General features: G+C 45.3%; 1 protein-coding gene across 32 annotated transcripts in view; it reads left to right on the top strand.

The window, feature by feature from the left end:
• SIPA1L1 (signal induced proliferation associated 1 like 1) overlaps positions 1-22,798 on the top strand; it is a 352,094-nt gene that overhangs the window by 315,718 nt on the left and 13,578 nt on the right. For 27 of the 32 annotated variants that reach the window (XM_059691698.1, XM_059691696.1, XM_059691712.1 and 24 more), the window contains 5 exons: positions 1,085-1,147; positions 1,567-1,685; positions 4,638-5,080; positions 17,314-17,553; positions 19,107-19,272. In XM_059691698.1, the coding sequence (XP_059547681.1) occupies positions 1,085-1,147; positions 1,567-1,685; positions 4,638-5,080; positions 17,314-17,553; positions 19,107-19,272 (1,031 nt within the window). The remainder of the gene's footprint in view (positions 1-1,084; positions 1,148-1,566; positions 1,686-4,637; positions 5,081-17,313; positions 17,554-19,106; positions 19,273-22,798) is intronic. The other 5 variants (XM_059691819.1, XM_059691786.1, XM_059691777.1 and 2 more) reach the window with 1 other exon arrangement.

The raw sequence follows: 22,798 nt of genomic DNA, 5'->3' as shown, positions 1-22,798 counted from the left end.
CACAGAAACCTCCCTCTAGTCTTTTTGTTCTCGCATCCCCTTTAGTTTAGTGGCATCACACTTTTAATAGATAAGACTCTGAAATTAATATGGATGAATCCTTTTAACTCACTTGTTCATCTTTTTAGTAAGATATACCTTTTTTTTTTGCAAGATACCCCTAGAGCAGTGATGCTGAACCTTTTGAGCTCGGCGTGTCAGCATTTTGAAAAACCCTAACTTAACTCTGGTGCTGTGTCACATATAGAAATTTTTTGATATTTTCAACCATACTAAACAAAGACATATTTTTGATATTTATTTTATATATTTAAATGCCATTTAACAGAAAAATCAACCAAAAAAATGAGTTCACGTGTCACCTCTGACACGCGTGTCATAGGTTCGCCATCACTGCCCTAGAGCCTGCCAGAAGAGCCTTTTCACCAAGTGGAGCCTTTCTCTATTCAAAATCTAAGGCTTGAAATAAAATATTAAAATAAAATAAATTTGTGTACATTTTTACATTCCAGAAGACTAACCCAGCCTTTTCTAATGGGAACCTCAGAAGGACACTCGGGGGCTTAGTTATGCCATGCTAGGGAGAAATTGACAAAAATAATTATGTCTTGTTACTCATTGCACTGTATTGAGTGTGTAAAGGTCAGTTCGTAAGAACAAAATTCTCTAATGATTTTCAGGTCACTCATTGACAATGTTGAGGAGAGTCTTACTTGTAAGGCAGACCCACCCCCCACCCACCATCTTTGTACATCAGTGTGCTATGAACTGGTGCCCCAGTGGAGACGAGGAGTGTAGCTTGCTTAATGAACTCACTTATCTCCGTGGCTGTTCATTTTTCTGTGCCTCTGCTTTTGGAAATGGTTGAGAATCAAAGCAAAAGGGTATGTTGCCCAGTCCATTATGTGTTAGGAATGGTGTTGCCGAAGTCCGGAATCATTGCTGTTAGCTAGCAGTGTGTGAAAGAAGTAAAATCACTTACCTTGCACCTTTGGAACCCCATCATGAACGCCAGCGTGGACTCCAAAAGGAAGCAATTGTTTTAAGTAAACTAGTTGCTGTGTGTCTTTTCTGTTGTGCTTAGCTTACAGTTATAGAGGACCTCAGGATTTCAATTCTTTTTTCCTCGAGCAGCATGAATATACAGGTAAAATATTTCCAAGGTGTCATGGTAAGTAACACGTGATTGCATCCATGCCTGTCTAGGTAATGTAGACCAAGCTAGGTTAGCTACACTTTGCAGTGAATGAATCTCATAAATTCAATCCATGTATTTTAGACTGTTCCCCAAACCAAAAGTTGATTTCTAACTTTGCCGCATTGTTCATGGCCTTTGGTTTGGTGGTACTTGGCTCTGCTCATGTGGTCACCAGCTGCAAGCTTTACCCATCAGCCACTTAGTTTCTGACATGCTGTCTATTGTGTAAACTCTCAACAAGCTTATTGCTGAAATTCAGAGTTTGCTGGTCAGTGAGCTCCGAGGTGCCGTGGCAAGCTGTCTTCATTTGTCGACATGTGCTTGGGTCTGCTTCGGCCCGCACCATAATGCCCTGTGCTGTGTTGCAGAGCCGACGTGCCACCTCCCAGCAGTATCGAAGGTACTGCCCACGTTCCGGGAGAGCCCCAGTGGGAGGCTGATGCGGCAGGATCCAGTGGTTCACTTGTCTCCGAACAAACAGGGGCATGTAAGTTCACTGTAAAGTAATAGGAGTGGCAGGTGCCTAGCGATGCACCGTCCTTGTGATAGCTGTGAAAATGGTACAGGTCTGCTCTGTTCTTCCTCCCACGTGGTCAAAGAGGAAGTCATTCCGGCAGAAGGGGCCTTTTCTGTCCTGGCCCTGGGCTTTCTGCTGCCAACAAGGGTGCTTTGAGATAAATTGAAATTCCTCTTTGGTATGCACCTGCCACCCCATCATCTGGGTGAAAGGCCAGGTGATCCCATCACAAACAGTCCTAAAATGTTATGAATTGAAGTGTGTGAGAAATGGACTTTACTTGTTTACACAATTGCAAGCATGAGGTGTGGTTGAACAGACAACTTCCTGACAGCTCCCCCTACTGCTTCTCTTATCTTTCAGAGCTGCACACATTTTGTCCTTCACCATCGTGGCACACAGTTCCTTATCACTTACCGGTAGAATGGGGAATGGAGGTCATCGTTTCCTCCCCCTTTCAGTGCAATTGGTCTCTTTGGTCTGTCTGCTCACTGAAATGTGTGTTTATATTTATGTCATTCAATAGGGTGAGGAAAGACTGTCTCATATTCACTAACTTACAAGATGCCCAGAGATGAGAGGGCTCCTCTCAGTTTTGCTCTAATGAAATGAACATGGGAGCTAAAAACACAAGAGGGGAGCACGTGTGTGCAAGCACTCACACAGGCTGTGTGGAGAGATATACTGACGAGACGGGATGTGGTCACAGTTCTGCTTATAAATGGGCGATTGCCCCAGTCAATCTGTCCATTTCCCCACCTTCATTACTAATCGGTATATTGATTACATGGTAAAATAATATTTGGGATAGGTTGGGTTAGAGAAAACATATTAAACTTAATTTCACCTGTTTCTTTGTACTTTTTGAAAATTGACCACTAGAAAACTTAAAATTGCAGTGTGGTTCGCGTACTGTTTCTGCAGAAATATGTTACGTACTTTTCACTCTCAGCCCCTCTCAGTGCAGGCTGCCACGTGCAAGGTGCACAGTGGCCACACGTGGCTGGGGGCTGCCAATTCCACAGACAGTGCAGGGCTGAGAAATTCTGCCCTCAGATACTAAAAATGAATGAAGGTCTGTAACACAAACGTTGTTGCGAAAAACTAGAGTAGCACTGGTAAAATAACTGGGATTGATTCTTGTTTAAGGAGAGAGCTTTATTTTTGCACTTTGAAATGAAACTTGAGTGTCCTCCTCCTGCCGCTATCCTCAGCAGACACACACACACACACAATTCCTTCTCCACTTTTCTCTTAAAATCCTGTTTTATTCAGCTATCCTTGGAAATCTTATTTCTTTGGTAAGCTACAAAATATTCTAAGTAACTAAGCCACTGTGTAGAAAGGGTTCTGTACTCATTTTATTAATTGAGATACAATTCACATACCTTAATATTCACTCATTTAAAGTGTACAATTTAATGGTTTTTTAATATATTCACAGGGTTGTGCCACCAGCACCACCATCCAACCCTAGAAAACTTATTACCCCAGAGAAACCCTGTACCTCAGTCATCGCCCTGACTCTTCCCTCCCCTCCAAGCTCTCGACAGCCACGAACCTACTTTCTGTCCGTGTTGAAGTGTCTGTTCTGGACGTTTCACACGAGTGGAACAGAATGTGTGGCCTTTTATGTCTGGCTTCTTTCACTCAGTTCTGCGTAATGTTTTCAAGAGTCGTACATGTTGTAACATGTCAGTACTTCATTTCTTTGTATGACGGAATAACAGTCCATGGTCTAGAAATACCACAATTCCTTATCCACGTATCAGCCAGTGGACACTTGGGTTGTTCTGGCTTTTGGCTTCATGAATAACGCTGCTGTAAACATGCACATGGAAGTGGTGTGTGAACATGTCCTCATTTCTCTTGAGTCGACACAGAGTGGGACTGAGCTGTTGGACATTAGCAGCCCCAGTTCCCTTTCCCACCAGCAGTCCAGCCAGCATTCTTGTCTGTCCCTTTGTGTATAGCATCTCGCTGTGTGTGAGGTGTATCTCATGTGGTTTTGATTTGCATTTCCCTAGTGACTAAAGATGCTGAGTATATTTTCATGTGCTTGTTGGCCATTTGTATATCGTCTTTCAAGAAATGCCCATTTAAATCCTTTGCCCATGTTTTAATTAGGGTATTTGAAACATAAAAGTTTTTTAATTTTGATGAGGTCCAGTTTATCAATTTTTTTTCTTTTTTGTGTGCTTTTGGGGTCATCTCTAGGAGACCATTGCATAATCTAAGGTCATGAAGATGTATATTTATGTTTTCTTCTAAGAGTTTTACAGTGTTAGCTCTTACATTTACATCTTTGATCTTTTTGAGTTTATTTTTCTATGTGGAAAGGATTCAATTTAATTCTTTGTGGATATCCACGTGTCCCAGCACTGTCTGTTGAAAAGACTGTTACTCTCCCTTCCCAGCCTCCCCCATTGAATTCACTTGGCACCTCTGTATACATCATACCTCTGAGCCCTCCTCAGAGAGCTATCTCCTAAATAGATGCGCACTGGGGAGCTCTCTTTAGGAATAAGTCTTAGGTTCTGCCTTCTCTTTACTCTGAGCACAGTAGGTCTCTTCTAATTTTAAAGCCTTTTGGAAGTGTCATTTTTTTCTATTTTAGAATTAAAATATTGAAGACTAATAACAATTTAGATTTTTTCTAATTAAAAAGATCTCAGTACTGTTCATGCTTTGGCATAAGTGAAATAATGAAAAATGGGTTCTTAAGAAACCATTTCCAGCGCTCTCTGCCATCGAGCCTTCGCCTGGGTTTGTCCAGGCACCTCCAGCCGGACCTCAGTTTCCCACCATTAGAACCTTTGGCCTTGGACCCATCACTAGACACGCCACGGGTCGTTCTCCCTGTTGTTTTCCTGGTGTTCACGAGGCAGAGCCTGCCCGGGAGTAACTCTGCTTCCCCTGCAGCCTGACAGCCACTACTCGAGCCACTCCAGCAGCAACACCCTCTCCAGCAACGCGTCCAGCGCCCACAGTGACGAGAAGTGGTATGACGGGGACCGCACTGAGTCCGAGCTCAACAGCTACAACTATCTGCAGGGCACCTCTGCCGACAGCGGCATCGACACCACCTCCTACGGCCCCAGCCACAGCAGCAGCGCCTCCCTGGGGGCCGCCACGGCCTCGCCTCGCTCGGGGCCCAGCAAGGAGAAAGTGGCCCCCCTGTGGCACAGCTCCAGTGAGGTCATCTCCATGGTGGATCGGACGTTAGAGGCTGAGAGCCACGGCCTGGACCGGAAAGCAGAGTCTTCCCTGAGCCTGGACATCCACAGCAAGAGCCAGGCAGGCTCCAGCCCTCTGACCCGGGAGAGCAGCACTTTCAGCATCAACGACGCCGCTTCCCACACGAGGTACCTGCCCTTTCCTGTGCCCCGTTCCCAGCCCGTCCTGAATCGAGTGCCCAGCCTTGTCCCGCTTCACTTGGCTCTGTAGTGTATAGAGGGGTGTTCCATGCAGTGGCCGTTATTATTACATATTTAGTGCCTTTTAATTGGCACCAAAATACTCTTCCTACAATTCTACCACAATATTATTATTATTATCATCTTTATTTGGGGGTAGGCAGTTAATTTTCACTGAGGATGATTTTTAGAGAGATTGGAAGGAACGGGGAAGAGAGAGAGAAACACACTGATGTGAGAGAGGCACATTAATCGGGGTACCTCCCCAACCAGGGGTTGAACCTACACCCAGGTACGTGCACTTGACTGGGAATCGAACGTATGACCCTTCAGTCTGCAGGGCCCACTTTCTAACCACTGAACATACTGACCAGGGCCTAACGCATTAGTTTAAGCTGTGAGAAAGTTTACAGATTCAGTCTTTGTAAAGTTGTCTTTGATTTTATGAAAAATTTCCTTTGTACCAGAATTAGAAGAATTTTGTAATTTGGGCTTTCAGCTAGTGATAAAGTATACTAGAACAGTCTTTTGAAGATATTAAATGAAAATCTTGACGGTATTTTTAAAAAGGCCTAACATGGCATTATTTATGATGCTCAACACACCCTTTTCATTGCCTGTCTCCCAGAGAAGATCACTTAACCCCATGTTTACGTGATAATTTTTTTCCGTTAATTGGCTCCTAATAGTTATGTGGTTGAGGGTGGGGGATATACATCAGAAAAGTGTAGCTAAAATTAGACATACCATCTACTTTCAAAATAAGTACATATTCCCCGGTATTGTTAGGTAGGCAAAATTAATACCAATTTTTATTTCTTCCTTTAGATTTGAGCCTAAAAGCCAAAGTATGGAAGGATTTTTGCCTTCAGGGAGGAAACGCTCCATTGGTCTCTTTACAGGGCTGGTGATCTTTGTGGTAGTTTCTCCTTTACTGTTATTGTTGTCAGTCATTGATCAGCTTATAGGACAGCATCTAATCTTGCCTGGGCCTCTTTTATTATTATGCCCTAAAGAAAAAATAGCAAAGAAGCTGGATTTAGTTTTACTTTTCAAATGGGAATCCAAGCACAAGATCTGTCAGGAAACTCCAGATAACCTCCACTTAATTTGGATTTGTTTAACTTGATCAGTTAAATATTCAGTTCTCTCATTGTCTCTGTATTGTTACTGATAAGATTCTTGAGCTTCCCATCTAGTAAATTCCAGGTGGGCCCAGCATCTCACATGCTTGTTTCTGTTTATTGTGGTAGGTCTAGAAACACATGGCCCCACACAAAAAGGAATTGGCCAAGCAGTCTCAGTCTGGGGTGCCAGGCACCCAGTTACCTTCCCACAGTCCAGGGAAGAGAATGTTGGTGCGTCGAGTGGGTCGAGGAAGTGTTTGAAAAAGTAGAACAGAAAGCTAGGCATCAAATACCATAGTAATATATAGAATCCTGGGGCACAGAGTTAGGGCATTCAGTTGCTGTGTTTTGACACGTGCCATCATCCCATTAACTATAGCCTGTGCTGCATTGACTTGGAACATTTTTGAGGTCAGAATAGTTTCTCGGTTTAGATCGACTCTTGTTTCTTTGGTTTCCGGTTCTTTGTTTTGAAAGGAGGTTGTCCTTTTTAAGAATGATATTCCATCTGGGGCCCTATCTCTGCTCTGATTTGATGGTGGAAGAAAATCAGTCATGAGGTCTTGTCTAGTACGGCGTGGGCATGGAGTAGGCTTGGAAAGGCTAAGTCTCCAAAGCCAAAGCACAAAACATCGGCCGCGCCATCTAACCAATCCGACGAATCCCAGGGGCTCTACAAAGTCCCCCTGAAAAGCAGGCACCTGGGATTGCATGTTCTGAATGTGCTGACCAGGACAGCCTGACCACCTCCGAGGATTACCCACATTTTCTGCTTTAGACTGACCATGCAGAAATTATTTAAATCATCCTGTAGAAATAACTCTCGTGTTGAAAGTCGAACTTACTGGAGAAGAGAAGAATGTAGCCTTTCAGGGATGGTGGCAGGGCCTCCCATCCACTGTAGGTGGAGTCACAGTCGTTTCTCGACTCTGGTAAACGGGATGCTGTGTGACCAGTCTGGTGAAGGTGGCAGAGCGAGCTGGATAATCAGAGCCTCAGCAGCCTGCCTTTTCTGGAGGAAAGGGGGATGTAGCCACCAAATGCACATCGCTGGAGGAACCAGAATCACTGCAAATTAGAGTGTGTGGTCCCCGGAAGACAGGAGCCGCAATTAACAGGGAGGTCCCTTGACAGTGCATGAAAGCGCTTGTACCTGGGACTTGGTGACAAAACCCAAATTACAGTGATTAAGCTCCACTGTGTTTCTCCCTGGGCTGTGTTCCTGCCCACCCTGTCCTCCAGTCTCCCTGTTGACGATTGTGCAGGGTTTTTTGTGGCGCCCCATGAGAGCTGCATTAATGTAGGTTGGTAATTGCATAGGATTGTTCTAGTCGAATGTCATTAAGAGAAGCCATACACACCAACTTTCTACAATTAAAAAGTTTATTAATTGCTCTTAAGTGTTGCTCCCTAAAAAAAAAAGTGTTTTCTGTAGGCTTTGGAAAGTTAGGGAGAGGTTTTATTTTTTTTTTTTTTTTAAGTAGCTGTTTCACTTTCTAGTTTTAAAGTGAATCACACAGTAAAATGATTTTTGGTAAGCATAGGAGAGGCGAAGATACTTCTAACTTTAATACACTTTCGCCAACTGGGTCACTCTTTTGCCGGAGTTCTGATCTTGGCTGTAGGCAGTGCCAGTTTGTGTGGTAACCAGAGTTTCCCTAGTCTAGTCCTGATAACCAGTGGTATTGCCAGTGTTAGAACGAGGTTAAAGAATACACATTTTAAAGCTAGAAACCCCACCACGTACTTGCATATACATAGCTCTGCTGTAATGTCCTCACCTGACCTGGTTGAGTGCCCAGACTTCTGCACCCACCGCGTTAGCCTGCCATTCTGCCTCCTCATGCTTCCATAGGCCCCTCAGGTAGCCAGTTAGTACCCACTTTGTGATCACATACACACCTTACTGCCGTCCAGTTCAAGAGGATTTCCCACCCAGTATGTGCATCCTGAACACCTTTGCAGAGCGTGTGCCACTGTGAGCTAATAATAGTTGCTCAATTCATTTTGCTGAGCAAATAGGAATAACTTTCTCCTTAATGTCCCCATTTTTTGCATGATGACTCAAGGCCCTTAATTAATAAACCATTTCAAACGTAGCATAAATCTCCAATTCCTGACTCCTGGAAACCACTATTACATTGCAAAGCTTTTTGTGCAGGAGGGTCAGCATTGGCAGAGAGCTGCAGCACTTTTGCAGGTAGGTGTATGTGAGAGGACACATAAGGTCCTGCACAGCCTGACTTTTTAGTAAAGTCGTTTCTATGTAAGAATTTTTTTTAATCTGCAAAATATAATAAGGAGGGACTTTATATGCTTATATGCACAGCTTATATGCACACATCAACCCAATCTGGATAGAAGTCAGTCAGTGTCTGACCTTCCCTGGAGGGGCAGGCTAGAGGCCAGGAGAAATGCCTGCCCACAGTGGTCAGTGCAGTTCAGTTGCACGGATGTGCTTTTTCTGGTTAACCTAATAAGTTAACTATTCACGCCAGAAAAACCCAATGCTTCCTGAGAGGAGGGTTGGAGAAGGACTTCTTTATATTTAGTTTACGTGAACACAGAGGCATGTCTTGGGCTGCTGTGTGTGCCTCTGTGTGTGGGTACAGCTGAGTGGTTAGAAGTCCCTCTTTGGCATCCTACATATGTGCCTGCCTTCTTGTTCAGAAATTACTACATTGTCTTTAACATTTCTCTCTTAAATCTCTTCTTCCTGGAATTTTTTTTTAATTGCTTACAATTCCTTGCCTCTCATCTATATTTTTTAAGGTGAGAATATGGTTTCTCCAAGTTTTATGGGCTAATTCATAATTGAAGAGTGTAGCCTCTGAAATGACAAGCCCAGGACTTCTCTTCAACCTGTGGCCAGGGGGAGGAGGGGCAGCTCGCCTTACATCTGTGGATCATTTTCATGGGTCATTTTTGCCTCGTGGTTCTGCACAGAGTTAACAGGCAGGATTCTGTTTTAATTTGTAGCAGAACTACAGGTGATCTGTCCTAAGCTTCCTGTCCCCATTTCTTCCGGCTTAGGGGAGTGGGTGACTATTTTATCCAAAACTTCAGTGGTGTCTAGCTAACCTCAAAGATGACCAAACAGATCCACTGTAGTTGAAATTTCAAGTGAGCATTGAGAGAATGAGGCCTCGGTCAAGCCACAGATGTCAGGTTGCATGATGCAGGACTCACCAGCAGAATTAACATTGCTTTGTTCTGTGGAGCAACTAATCCATTTATTCAGTGGATAAGGAAAGCCCAGATTCTCCAGATGCCATTCCATCATCAGACCAGAAGGATTCTGAAAGGACAGAGTCCGCCCTTGTCATATGTAAGCCATCCTACCCAGATGAGAATTTATCCGTTGCTTAAAAGGATGTTACACCTAGCTCTGCTGTAACGTCCTCACCTATCCCATTGCTTCTTATGGGATGCTCTTAAGAAGAGAGGTTGCATAAACTTTTCTAAGTAATTTTAGTACTTAAGTCCTCTTCCTCTTCAAAATTTTGTCCCATGTCTACCTATTTGAAATTCCTCTAGCTGTAGCTTAAATATACAATTAAGAAAGAATTAATGGTTTTGAGGGGCTGAATCTTTTCTAAACATGATACGAAATCTGTAGGCACCAGGTCAAAGCCCATTGGAAAACAATTTTTAAGGAAGAATGGAACTTTGTAATAGCCCTCCATGTCCAGGCAAGTGGAGAGAGAAAATACAGGAAGTGTAGATTTGGATGCTGAGATCCAGGTCCAAGTCTTGGTTCTGTTGACCAGCGATGCTGCCTTCAGGCAGTGATGCCGTTCCACCGAGCTTGTCCCTGATCCTTAATCTAATAATACCTGGTCCACTTATTCACTGGTGGTTTTTATGTGTTTGTTGAGAGTAAAAATAGTTGTCAAATGTATTGCAAACCCTAAATATCCTTTTAAGACAGGGTTTTCTGCCTTTTTTTTTTTTTTAAGTTCTCCATCGCCTACCTTAATGCAGTTATGGAGGTACTTTCTCTTTGACAAATATGTCTCTCCCTCAACTTCTCTTTTATGTAACCGATTTTATACTCATACTAGGGGCCTGGTGCATGAAATTTGTGCGCGGGCGGGGGTTGAGGGGGAAGGGTCCCTCAGCCCGGCCTGTGCCCTCTTGCAGTCCAGAACCACTCACCCCTTAGCATCTGCCTGCTCGCTGCTCCTTACCACTCAGCTCGCTGCTCCTTAGCGCTGCCGCAGATGTGGGAGAGGCTCCCGCCACCACTGCTGTGCTCTCCAGCTGTGAGCCCGCCTTCTGGCTGAGCAGCGCTCCCCCTGTGGGAGCACACTGACCACCAGGGAGCAGCTCCTGCATTGAGCGTCTGCCCACTGGTGGTCAATGCACATCATAGTGACCGATAATTCTAGTTGTTCCACTGTAAGGGTCTCTTAGGCTTTTATTATATAGACTAGGGGCCCAGTGCAGGCATTCATGCACCTTGAAAGGAACTGTGGGCCACGAGACTGTGGTAGGCACAGGTGTGGGTCTCAGCCCATCCTCCACGCCCCTGCCCGGCCCCTCCCGCCATGGCTCCGGGTCCCCTTCTGCTGGCAGCCTTGCTCCTGCTGCCACCCCTCCCAGGTGCTGACAGCGTGAAGCGATTGGTGCTGGCACCAGTAGTGGGTGCAAGTGGGGCCATCGCCATCAGCAGGTGAAAGTGGCAGCTGCTGCCCTGATCATCCCTCAGGAGCAAGGGGAGGTGGAAAAGCCCTGAGGGGTGATTGGGGTTGGCACTGGGTGCCGGCAGCAGGTGCAAGCAAAGAGTTTTCAGTAACCACCAGAGGCTCACCCCAATGACAGCGACCTGCGCGCTGCCTTGGGCTGGCGCCCCCGCTCACCTGCACCACAATCCTACCGCGGCCAATGCCTGACATGTTCCACGCACACCCCCTGGTGGTCAGCGCACGTCATAGTGACCGGTTGTTCAGTTGTTCCACCGTTCAGTCTATTTGCATATTAGCCTTCTATTATATAGGATAGGATTTTTGCTTCTCAATTTTCCTTCTTTGTTTTCTCTATCCTTTTGAAATGCCAAACCTGGACATGACTCTTTTCAGCTGTTCCTAATAAAATGGTAATATTTATCGTTATCTTGGTAGCTTCCTACTAAGTAGCTCAGCATTACAGATGCATTCAGCTTGCGGTCCACAGTGACCCCTGAGGCCTCTTCTGCATATGCATAGCCTCATCTCCTGTGCTTTATGTAGTAATGTGCTCTTGTACTTAGTAACCATCTCCCTGAACAGATGAGCAGTTTTCTCTACTGCAATCATTTGGCTGTCCTCACAGCCAGTTAATCATTCTGACTTGACTTATTGCTTTTCTCCCTCATCACTTAGAATTAGTGTCTTCTGAAGCCCTCCTAAATTGTAGGGCCCAGTATTGGAGAGAATAGGCTACTGCTGGACACAGTGGGAAGCCACAGACCTCCTCAGTCATTATCCGCCACATTATCTGTCACCCGAAGGCTTACTTGTTTGTACAGTAATCACAGGAAACCCTACAGCTTCCTCCCCTCAGTATAGGCCACCATCCAGCCTTTGCCACAGCCATTTGGCGGGTGACTAATTGCCGCTCTCCCCCTTAGCAGGCCCAGCCTGACTGAAATCCATTCCTTTGTGTCCTACCTGCACGGCAGGTGACTCCAAGTGTTTCCCTCGCTGGCTGTCAGCAGCACAGCAGTGGCTAGCAGGTGCTTCCCACTGGAGGGTGGTCTCCGTGACGATGCAGATCAGCTCCCAGGCCTTCACAGCTTGGGTACTCAGGGCTCAGATTTAATGTTCGGCTGCCCTGTCCCGTGTGCAGGGTTCCCAGGTAGGTGTATGACTTCCTTTGTCAAGTGGCACTGCCATGTCCTTATGCCCTTTCTGCGCCCTCTCCTGTAAAAGAGCCAGCTGCGGTGCATTTGCTCATGGTTTCACCAGGTTAAGATGAGCAGTTTGGATGGATTTGGGTTGTCCCAGAGCCTCAGTTACCTCGTTGCCTCTTCTCCTTTTTCTCTGTGGGGCATCATGTATGTGTGTGCATCTGCTCTTCCTTTTCAAAATTCATGTTGTGGAGTGACCAAAGGCACCTAAGGTTGCTCCAGTTTCAGGAAAGTGGAAACAAGTGTCTTGTCGTTTATAAAGCGTAAAGCCAGCCTCCTCCTGAGGAATCCAGGAACACCCTGACTAAATTTTTAGCTGTTTCCCCAGTTTGGCCGTGCTCATGGCTAAATGCAGTTTTGATGTAACGAGAAAAGAGCAGAGGTTGTGGTTTCCACACAGACATACCTGTTGCTGTCTCTTCCTGTTCCATCGTCGTCTCACACAGTCCCTATAGCGAGACCGAACTTGCCATGGGTAAAGCCGCATTGTGCTGCGTTACCAGGAAATCTCCGAGAGAATGAAACAGGCCAGCCACACAGTTCCCCTGTGAAAGTATGAAGCTGACAATGTCATTTTAGTTGTTTTGTCTCTTCCTCTCAGAGAAATAATGTTTGGAAAACGCTCCAAACACTGTATACATTATTTATTTATTTATTGCTCTTCCCTTTTACATGTCTAAGCCTTTTCTATAACTTTCCCCATTATGCAGTGTATGCATTTGGCTAAAGCCAGCATAGCTATTTTAAACATGGAGGAATGATTTGTAAGTTAACAGATGATACAACCTACTTTCTATTCTCATGGCTAATTATTTCTGTTCCGACCAAACATTTAGGCTTTGAAAGCCTCAAGGTTTTAAATACCGATGTTATCATATCAAGATACTTGTTGCTGAGAAAGATAAAATATGGGCAATTGAAATGTACAGTGGTTTTCAGCATGAGTCAGGGACCACAGCATCAGCCGGGCACGCCTTAGAAGTGCAAATTCTCATGTCGCTGCACCCCACCCAGCCTACTCAGTCAGAATTCGGGTGGGGTCCTGTCATTTCTATTTTAACATTTATTTAAAGTGTGAGAACCAGCTCCAGTCATTCTGACACGCTTGCACTCACTTGTGGATACTAATCAAGGCAGGTAAAGCAAGCATGTGACTATCCACGCTGAGAGATGTGTACGTTAGGCCCTGATTCTTTGCATTTCACGGTATGGAAATCTGCTTCAGACACTAACCACGACATCGCCACATCCGTGTTATAAATGTGAATGGGGTAGGTATATCAGGTGAAAAAATCGGCAAACCAAAGATCGGATCTTGCCACGAAGTAGCTAACAAAAGCCACAAGCCTGTCATTGTTTTAAAGTGTCCCCAAGGCTGCACTCCCACCACTGCGGAAGCCTCTCCCTGTGCCCATCGTGTGGCCGTTAGCCTGGTCTCCCGTGTCACCCCTCTGAGTTTACCTGCCTCCGTCTTTATGTGTCTGTCCCTCTTCCTTTTTACTTCTGGGTCACCGTACCCGTTCAGTCTCTCTCTGTAGCAGAAACCTGCTATTATTTTGTTCTTACTGACCTAATGTACTGCACTTATGCAAGGGTTTTGCATTCCCTTTTAATTTCAAAAGCAAACAAGTGGGATAATTTGTTCCCAAGAGGTAAAAGCTAAATGAGATTGCACTGCTTTTCAATGTATGTGAGAGAGATTGTGAGGGGATTTTTCCTTCCCCCTCGAGCTCCTTTTGCTTTAATTTTGTGTGTGTGATTTCACTGAGGTACAACGTGCATGCATGAGTGTCCATCGAGATGACTTTTCACAATGCAGACATACCCATGCAGTCGCCACCCAGATCAAGACCTGGAACATTCCCAACATCCAGACACCTTCCTCCCCCACGCCTTCCCCAGTCACTCCGCCTCCTCCCAGTGTAAACACAGCCCCGACTCCTAAAATCCCAGGCTCGGGACACCAATTTGGGGCTTTATAGAAAAGGAACCACACCATATGTTTTATTCTGTGTCTGTGTCTTCAAGTCAGCCTTATGCTGGTGAGATTCATGCAGGTAGCATGAGTTTGTTTTCATTGCTGTAGTATAATTACATTGTGGGAAATACCACAACTCATTTATCCACTCTACTGTTGGTGAACATTCTGAGGGTTTCCAGTTTGAGGATATCACAGATTCTTACATGTGATATTTGGTACACGGTATGTATGGATTTCTTTTGGGTGTTTACCTAGGAGTGGGATTGCTAAGTCGCAGGAGATACACACACACACACACACACACACACACAACGTTCAGTTGTCACAGAGACTGTGAACCAGTTTGCTGAAGTGGCTGTAACAGGTACCACTCCCACTAGTCATGTATAAGAGTTCTAATTGATTCACATCCTTTCTAGCACTTAATATTGTAAGTCGGTAATTTTAGTCATGCTGCTGGGTGTGCAATGGTCCCTCCGTGTGGCTGTAATTTGCATTTTCTTGATAGCTGATGACACTGAGCACCAGTGTTTATTTATTTATTTTTTTTAGCTATCCTCTTTTGTGAAAATCCTATCAAATCTTTGCCCATTTTTCTATTGGGTTGTCTTAGTTCTGTATTCTAGATAGGAGCCCATGGCTGGATATATATTTTACATACAGGATGTCCCCCCAAAATGTATACACACTTTTTTCTGATAGCTCAATAGATGTTTCTTTCTTTTCAGATTTAGCCCATTGGAATTAATAATTATTCAAAGTGTGTATACATTTTGGGGGACACCCTATTTGTTCTCCTATTCTTTATCTTTAGATGAATAGAAGTTCTTTTAATGGCAGTCCTTTCCTTTATGATCCCATTAAAGAACTTCTGCTTCTATCAGAAAAATGTTCTTCCACATTCTAGTCCAGAATCTGAAGATTTACATGTAAATACACAATCCAGCTGGAACTGATTTTTATGTAAGGGCTAGGTGGGAGTTTCAGATCCTTTTCAGCTGTACGTGCTATCTCAGGACCATTAGAGTGCAGGGGTTTTTGTTTATTTTTCTTTTCTTTTTTGCTTTATGTATTTCCCCCTTAGTTTTCTATTCTAGAATAGTTTCTGGTTTACAGAAAGCTGCACAGGTAGTAAAGAGAGCTCCCCGGGCCCCTTACCAGCCTCCCACGTGACTGTAGTGCATTTGTCATCACTGAGAATGCCATAGTGATATGTCATTATTAGCTAAAGTCGGCACGTTGTTGAGACCAGGACCATCAGTTTTTGATGAATAAAACTGCAGCAGAGGGATGCTTTGAGGCCACATCCTCTTAACTAACTTTTAGTAAGCAAGTCCGTCATCCTCAAGAGTCAGCTGTCTTTGGTCCCAGCCTGAGCTGGAGAACTCAGCAGGACTCCTGGAGTGTGAACTTGGGTCCTGTGAGATCATGGGTAGGGAAGCGGAAATCCTCAATTAAAGGCCCTCAGGTTGTGCTCAACTTAAACTCTCACCCCTAGTATTCTGCCTTTCTGAGTTTTAAAAGTATAAGGAGTAGCCTTCTTAAGTTCTATGGACTTTAGTTTTGAAATATATTGATGATGAACAGCTTTTAACTTTTATTTTTAGTCACTTGCTGTACGTTACTTATCTTACAACTGGAGTTTGTACCTTTTGACCCCCTTCACCCTTTCATCTCCCCCACCTCTAGCAATCACCAATATGGTTTTTAGATTACATGTATAAGTGAGATCATGCAGTATTTGTCTTTGTCTGACTTATTTCTCTTAGCATAATGCCCTCAAAGTCTATTTGTGTTATTGCAAATGGCAGGATTTTCCTTTCTTTATGGCTGAATAATCTGTTGTGTGTATATAATATACCACATTTTCTTTATTCATTCAATCATTGATGGACACTTAGGTTGCTTTCATGTCCTAGCTATTGTAAATAATGCTGCAGTGAGCACAAGGGGCACAGATATCTCAAGATAGTATTTTTGTTTTATTTGGATAAATACCCAGAAGTGGGATTGCAGGATCATATGTTAGTTCTATTGTCCATTTTTTGAGGAACTGTTTGAGGACCCTCCATACTGTTTTCCGTAGTGGTTACACCAATTTACAACCCCACCAACAGTGCATCATGGTTCCCTTTTCTCCACATCCACATTTGTTATTTCTTGTCTTTTTGATAATGACCATTCTAACAGGTATGAGGTGATAGCTCATTATGGTTTTGATTTGCATTTCCCTCGTGGTTAGTGCCACTGGGCATCTTTTCATGCACTTGTTGGCCATCTGCATGTCTTTGGAAATGATGTCTGTTCTGATCCTCTGCCCATTTTTTAATCGATTTGTTTTTCTCTTCTGTTGAGTTGTATGATGTATATACCATGGTACAGGGATTTTAACCCTTATAGGTAGATATTGTCTCTCATTTTGTAAGTTGCCTTTTTATTTTGTTGATGGTATTTTTTGCTATAAGCAGCTTTTTAAATCAATGCAGTCCTACTTGTTTGTTTTTGCTTTTGTTACCTCTGCTTTTGCTGTCAAATCCAAAATATCATTGCCAAGACTGAAGTCAGGGGACTTACCTCTTACTGTTTTCTTCTAGGAGTTTTACGGGCTCGGATCTTGTACTTAAGTCTTTAATCCATGTTGGGTTGGGTTTTGTGTGCAGTGTAAGAAAGCTCATTGTGATGAACAGCTTTTTCTAGAGTCAACATTCGTGCGGATGCCGTGGCTAGGGAGGCCTCAGTGTGGCCCTGGGCTGGGATGTGAGTGTAAGCTGTACGCCTGACCCGTCTCCTCTCCTGTTCTCGGCGTGGGCCTGGCAGCGTCGCCATGACCCCTGGTTCTGAGGAAAGCAAGACACACGGCCTTTGCGGCAGGCTTGCCCCCACTTGCCTCCTGTAGACTTACCTGTAGCAAACTTAAGAGGTGCCGGTGCGTTTCAAAGTCTCACTATCCTACTCTTTATGTAAAGTGCAGACTGACGCCCCTGACCACCTTTCACCCTGACAGCAGACGTTTAAATTATAGAGAGAAAGCCGGGAGGCCGGCCGGCCACCCCCGTTCATGTTCCATGAAATAGCCGTTGTTCCTAACCCACCGTAACCCTGTCCAGATGACACCCCCGCTGATGCATTGACCCCAGTGCACGCCCGCACACGTGGCCCTTGTCTTTGCCCTGCTTCTCCTCAGCACCATGAGCTCCCGCCACTCTGCCAGCCCTGTCGTCTTCACCAGTGCCCGGAGCTCCCCTAAGGAAGAGCTTCATCCGGCCGCCTCCTCGCAGCTCGCACCCTCCTTCTCCTCTTCCTCGTCCTCCTCGTCTGGTCCTAGGACTTTCTACCCTCGCCAGGGCGCAACTAGCAAGTACCTGATTGGATGGAAAAAACCCGAAGGAACCATAAATTCTGTGGGATTTATGGACACAAGAAAGTAAGAATTCTTTTGTTTCTCCTACTGGGTGGTTTGCTTGTAACATGACAGAGAACAGAAAGTTTGAGGCAATTTTCTGTGGCCGAGGTAGCCAGGCTGGGAAGTAGAGAAGAGTTGATTTGGTAGGGAGATTATTATTATTATTGTTGTTATTATGTTGGTTAATCCTCACCTGAGGATATTTTTTCCATTAAATTTCAGAAAGAGTAGAAGGAAGGGAGAGAGGGAAGGGGAGAGAGAGAAACAGCAACATGAGACTCATGTGGTTGCCTCCCGCCTGTGCCCCGACCACGGCAGGGCATCGAACTTGCCACCCAGGTATGTGCCCTCGACTAGGAGTCAAACCCATGAGCATTCAGTGCATGGGCCGAAGTTCTAATCACTGAGCAGCACTTATTTTTTCTAAGTAAAACTTGTCTTAAATTATCTCTCCCACTCCATTCCTTAAATAAGATGTATTGCAGTATATTCAGATTTGAGAGTCTTAGATCTCCTAGGAAACAGTATATTTGTATCCCCTTATCCATGGGGGATACGTTCCATAACCCCCGTGGATGCCTGAAGCTGCAGGTAATACCGAACCCTGTATATACTATGGGTGTTTTTTAATACATTCATACCTTTGACAGTTTATAAATTAAGCACAGTATGAGAGTAACAACAATAACTAATAATAAAATAGAACAATTATAACAACATGCTGTAACCAGGTTATGTGAATGTGGTCTCTCAGCGATAACGATTTGATAACTGAGGCAGCTAGGAGGGAACTAATGGGTGGGTAGTGTACCCATCTGGGGATATGCGGGACAGAGGGATGATTCACGTGTCGGGCAGGAAGTACATGCTTCATTCACACCACTCAGAATGGCACACAGTTTAAAACAAGAATTGTTTATTTGTGGATTCTTGCATTTAATACTTTTGGATCATGGTTGACCCTGAGTAAATGTAACCTCAGAAAGCAAAACCTCGGGTAAGAGGGAAGATGGTATGTCTGAAGAACACACTTCAGAAAAATCAACCCTCTGGTGCAAAGATCCCCACCCTCCCCCACCCCCTTTGATGGTATTAATCACAGCCTTCCCATCTGGTTCTTAACTGGGCCAGGAGGCACCAGAGGGAACATTAGAAAGTAAGTGACTACATATATATAAAGGACTGACTATAAAGGACTTTTTACAAAGTAGTACAGCAAAAAAAGAATAAATGATTCATTCAATTACATTGTTTTTGTCTACACAAAGATTGCATTTGGGATTTATACCCTGTGTCTTTTATTAAAAAGTCTGTTGCTAATTTTGGCTTGGTAGAGCTAATTGTTTCCTGTAAAAGAATGATTTTTTTCATCAGACTTCTTAGTTTATGTTTCAAATTGGTTTCATTTCTTTAACAATTACTTATCTGAGTAGTTTCCAATGTAATGGAACAGAAGTTATTCTTCTTTTCTCTCCTATAACATCTCTCTAATGACTTAATCCTTCCCAGCCCACTGTGACCTTGGGTCCACTGGACTGATTCAGTTCATGCCATCTCTCTCTCCTTTATTCAAGGCGTCATCAGAGTGATGGCAATGAAATAGCCCACGCCAGGCTGCGGGCCTCCACCAGGGACCTCCGAGCATCTCCCAAGCCAGCCTCCAAGTCCACCATTGAGGAGGATCTCAAGAAACTCATCGACCTTGAAAGCCCAACTCCCGAATCCCAGAAGAACTTTAAGGTACAAGACAGAGCTTGGGCAAATAGCAGTTAGAGAGAGGCCAGACGGGCCGGAGCTGCTCGCCAGTTACTCCCTCCAAAAAGGTGGTTCCCAGCTCCCCCCCGCCCCCCATTGAAACCTCTTCCCACCACCACCCAATCTTCCCAATAGTTAGCTCACAGTGTTTTCCAAATGTTCTGTTCCTGCGGCGACATCCCTTTTGTCTGGGAGGATGTCAGCCTGTCCTACCCCAGGGTTCTTTCTTCTCCCAGGGTTCCCTGCTCGGTGCACAAGCCGCTCTTCCTCGAACATTCCTCTCCAAGTGCCATTGTTCCTCGGAATCCACAGGGCATCTGGGGCCCCTCGTCAGACCGACATTTTCTCTAAGGGCTTTAGTGCCTTCCATCCAAAGGGCTCCCCTTCCTGTGTGCCCGCAACACTCTGCACCTTGGCCTGCTTCTGCCCCAACGCTGGCCCTACCCTGGGTGCTCTAGTCCAGCAAATGGTCTGCACACTCACCTTCAGAACCTCCAGGCTCTCTCCACTTCATAAGGCCTCCTCCCCCTCCCTCTCAGAAGTCCAGGCTGCAGGGCCTTCTCTAGAACCCAGACCCTGCCCATCCAGTCCCAGAACCCGTTCCCCCGCCCCATTTGCTTAGAACTGGTTTGTGTGTCAGTGGCTGCACCTTTGCATAGCCATGTGGAAGGTTTGTTCCGCTCACCTCAGCTTGGACTCTCTGCTCTTGTCCCCTGAGGTGAACAGCACTCAGGGCTCGGAGCCCGTGTGTGTTGAGCGGGGCCCAAAGGTGTTCACTGTGAGTATGAGGCACTTCTGTCTGCAGTAGCGGGTAGTCCCAGGAGAAGGGCATCTACCCAGGAAGGTGGCAGTGAACGTCGTTGTGTTCTGTTCACCAGGTTCTTGGATGAATGATTTATAGTCTGTTTGACGTGACTGGCAAGCTTCATTTAAGGACTATGAGAACTGATTAAAAATGGAAGCTAGACTGTTAACTACTCACCACCCGCAGACTGTGACCAGAAGCAGGAAGCAAGCCCTGCAGGAGCCCAGTGGTCGCGTCCCATTTGGCGTTCTCAGCACACATGCATTTTCCTCCAGGCGGGCCAGACACACCTCCTAAACTTAGAGCCAACATCGACAGCACTGAGGTGGACTCAAAAGCCCATTCTTGAGTTTTGCAAAAGAAATGATTTATTAACATAAACATTAAGATCATAAATCATTTTAAAGATTTGCCATTCTTGATTTCTGTTCTATAAGCCAGCACTTAACAGTTCTGACTCATCACCCGGGGTACAAACCGTTTCCTTAGCAACTTCACAAAAGATAGCACTTGAAATTTCTCTATCCATCAAAACCCAATGAGGTGTATTAAATGCTTAAGGACCAGTTTAAAAATAAAAATTATTTTACATTTTTCCTTTGATTTAGAGGAGAGTAAAACTTGCCATGAAAGAAATCTGTCCTCCAAGTCTTAGTGTAACATTTTTGGAAAGGGGCAAGTTTAACGCTCGCGTTCTTCTGATTCACTCCTGCGCTGGAAGTAATTGAAAGCAAATGTCCGTTTTGCTGTTATTTTAGGTCTTGGCTTTTATTTCCAAAATGAATTACTTTAACATTCCTATTTGAAACAGGGGTGCACGTTCTTTAAGCTGTGATTATGTGACTGTCAGACCCTCTAAAAGTAAATCCTTCTGCTGAAACTATTACTATAAAAAGGCTGGAAGCAGGAGCTGGAAATAGCCTGTTTTCTCTCCAGTCCCATCCTTTCTGGTTTGGTTTCAGATGAGCTCAGCTAAGGAGCTCTGTGTGTCTTCTGAGACTGACTAAATGCCCGTGGCTCTGCTGTGTCAGGAAGGACAGTGTGCCCTTGAGAACCTTCCAGGTTACACCCGGCTCACGGCTCCAGGCCACTGCGTCAGGCTTCAGATGCCAGGAGCGGCAGCTTCAGGCTGTGACCCTTGGAGCCACTCACACCACGTTGGCTTTATTGGCCAGCAAGAAACCTCCTTGGCAGGCAGAGATGGGATAACCCTATTTTCTTTTTTAATCAACGCTTTTTTTAAATAAATTTTTAAATGTTTTTATTTGCTTTTAGAGGAAGGGAGGAGAAAGAGCTAAAAACATCAGTGATGAGAGAGAAACATTGATCGGCTGTCTCCTGTATGCCCCCTACTGGGGATCAAGCCCATAACCCGGGCATGTGCCCTGGCAGGCAATGGAACTGTGACCTATTGGTTCATGGGTGGATACGCAACCACTGAGCCACGCCGGCTGGATGAATACCCCTATTTTCTATGAGGGCTGCATACAGTGGCAAGTGAACAGACGACAGTGCAAACCAATAGTCCTGCTAGCACTCAAGTACAGACCAAAGGAAGAGGCCTCACACAGCTCCAGGGTTCAGGAAGACCTGACACCTGCTTGTTGCAAGTGCGGGTGCTCCCATTTCACTGGGAGCCAGGAGGGCTGCAGAAGTGGGAGAACAGCAGACTGACCTGGAGCAAGGCGCCACCTCTCCAGGCTGTGTTCCTAGGCTTTGAAATAGAAGGCCAGAGTATGTCAGTGGCACCCAAATGATTTTAAAGCACAAAAATCCTTTTATTAAATAAAAGTATACATGGAAGTCCAATATGTAGGATGAGAAAGCAGGGTCTCTCTGATGAGAGGGGTGGGTGTCATGGCCCTGGGTCCCACCTAAACATCTCCTCTCCACAAGCAATGAGGCTGTAATGAACCCTGAAGGCTCCTGGGAGCACAGCTTGGAAACCCCCAGCCTGATGCTCTCAATCGCATCCCAGTCAGCCATCAACTCCGTGAGGTTCTTCCCAGGGGCCGGCAGCCCTCAGTGGGGCCACTCGGCAGTCTCAGGCCTGACCTGCCAGGAAGGTAGAGGGGGCGCTTGCCGCAACCAGAGGTGTGTGCACCTTTAAGACTGGAATTGAAGCGGGGATGGGGTGAGGAACCACCCTCATGAATTTGGACAAGACTAGGTCCTGCTACTCTTAATGTGCAGAAAGCCTCTGGGCCTGGGCCGATGGCTTCCTTCCGTCTCCTGTCCGGCCTCCCTTTCCTGCAGGATGTTAGACCTTATAATAAAGCACGCTGCTCAGAGGGCCTCTTCCAGGCAGTGTTTACTGCTCTGAAGTGCACCCGTATTTTCTGATGAGACTGAAACGAATTGGTGGGAAATTTCTCTCCTGTAAAACCATCGGGGTGGGAATACGCACAGGAAAAGGAAATCCCTCTGCTGACCCGAGGCCCCAACGAAGACTGAGCAGAGTTTGAATGGAGACCCAAGACCTGACGCGATAGGCAGGAGCTGTGTGACGGCCCTGGAGCTTGCAGATGGAGGAGAGGTGACCCGCTTGGTTTGTTGTTGTTTTCTAATTGCAATTGGCAAGCTTTATAACCTCTGATTCCCACTCTGTGCAGTGAGAAGAGAAATCGTTACTTCCAGACCAAGTTCCCTCCACTTCCAGCCTCACAAAGCGTTTATCACAGTAGCTCCATTTTCTGGGCAAGCACA

This window comes from Myotis daubentonii, chromosome 1, assembly GCF_963259705.1.
Source record: "Myotis daubentonii chromosome 1, mMyoDau2.1, whole genome shotgun sequence".
NCBI classification, from domain to species: domain Eukaryota; kingdom Metazoa; phylum Chordata; class Mammalia; order Chiroptera; family Vespertilionidae; genus Myotis; species Myotis daubentonii.
This window is presented reverse-complemented; position numbering and strand designations above follow the sequence as displayed.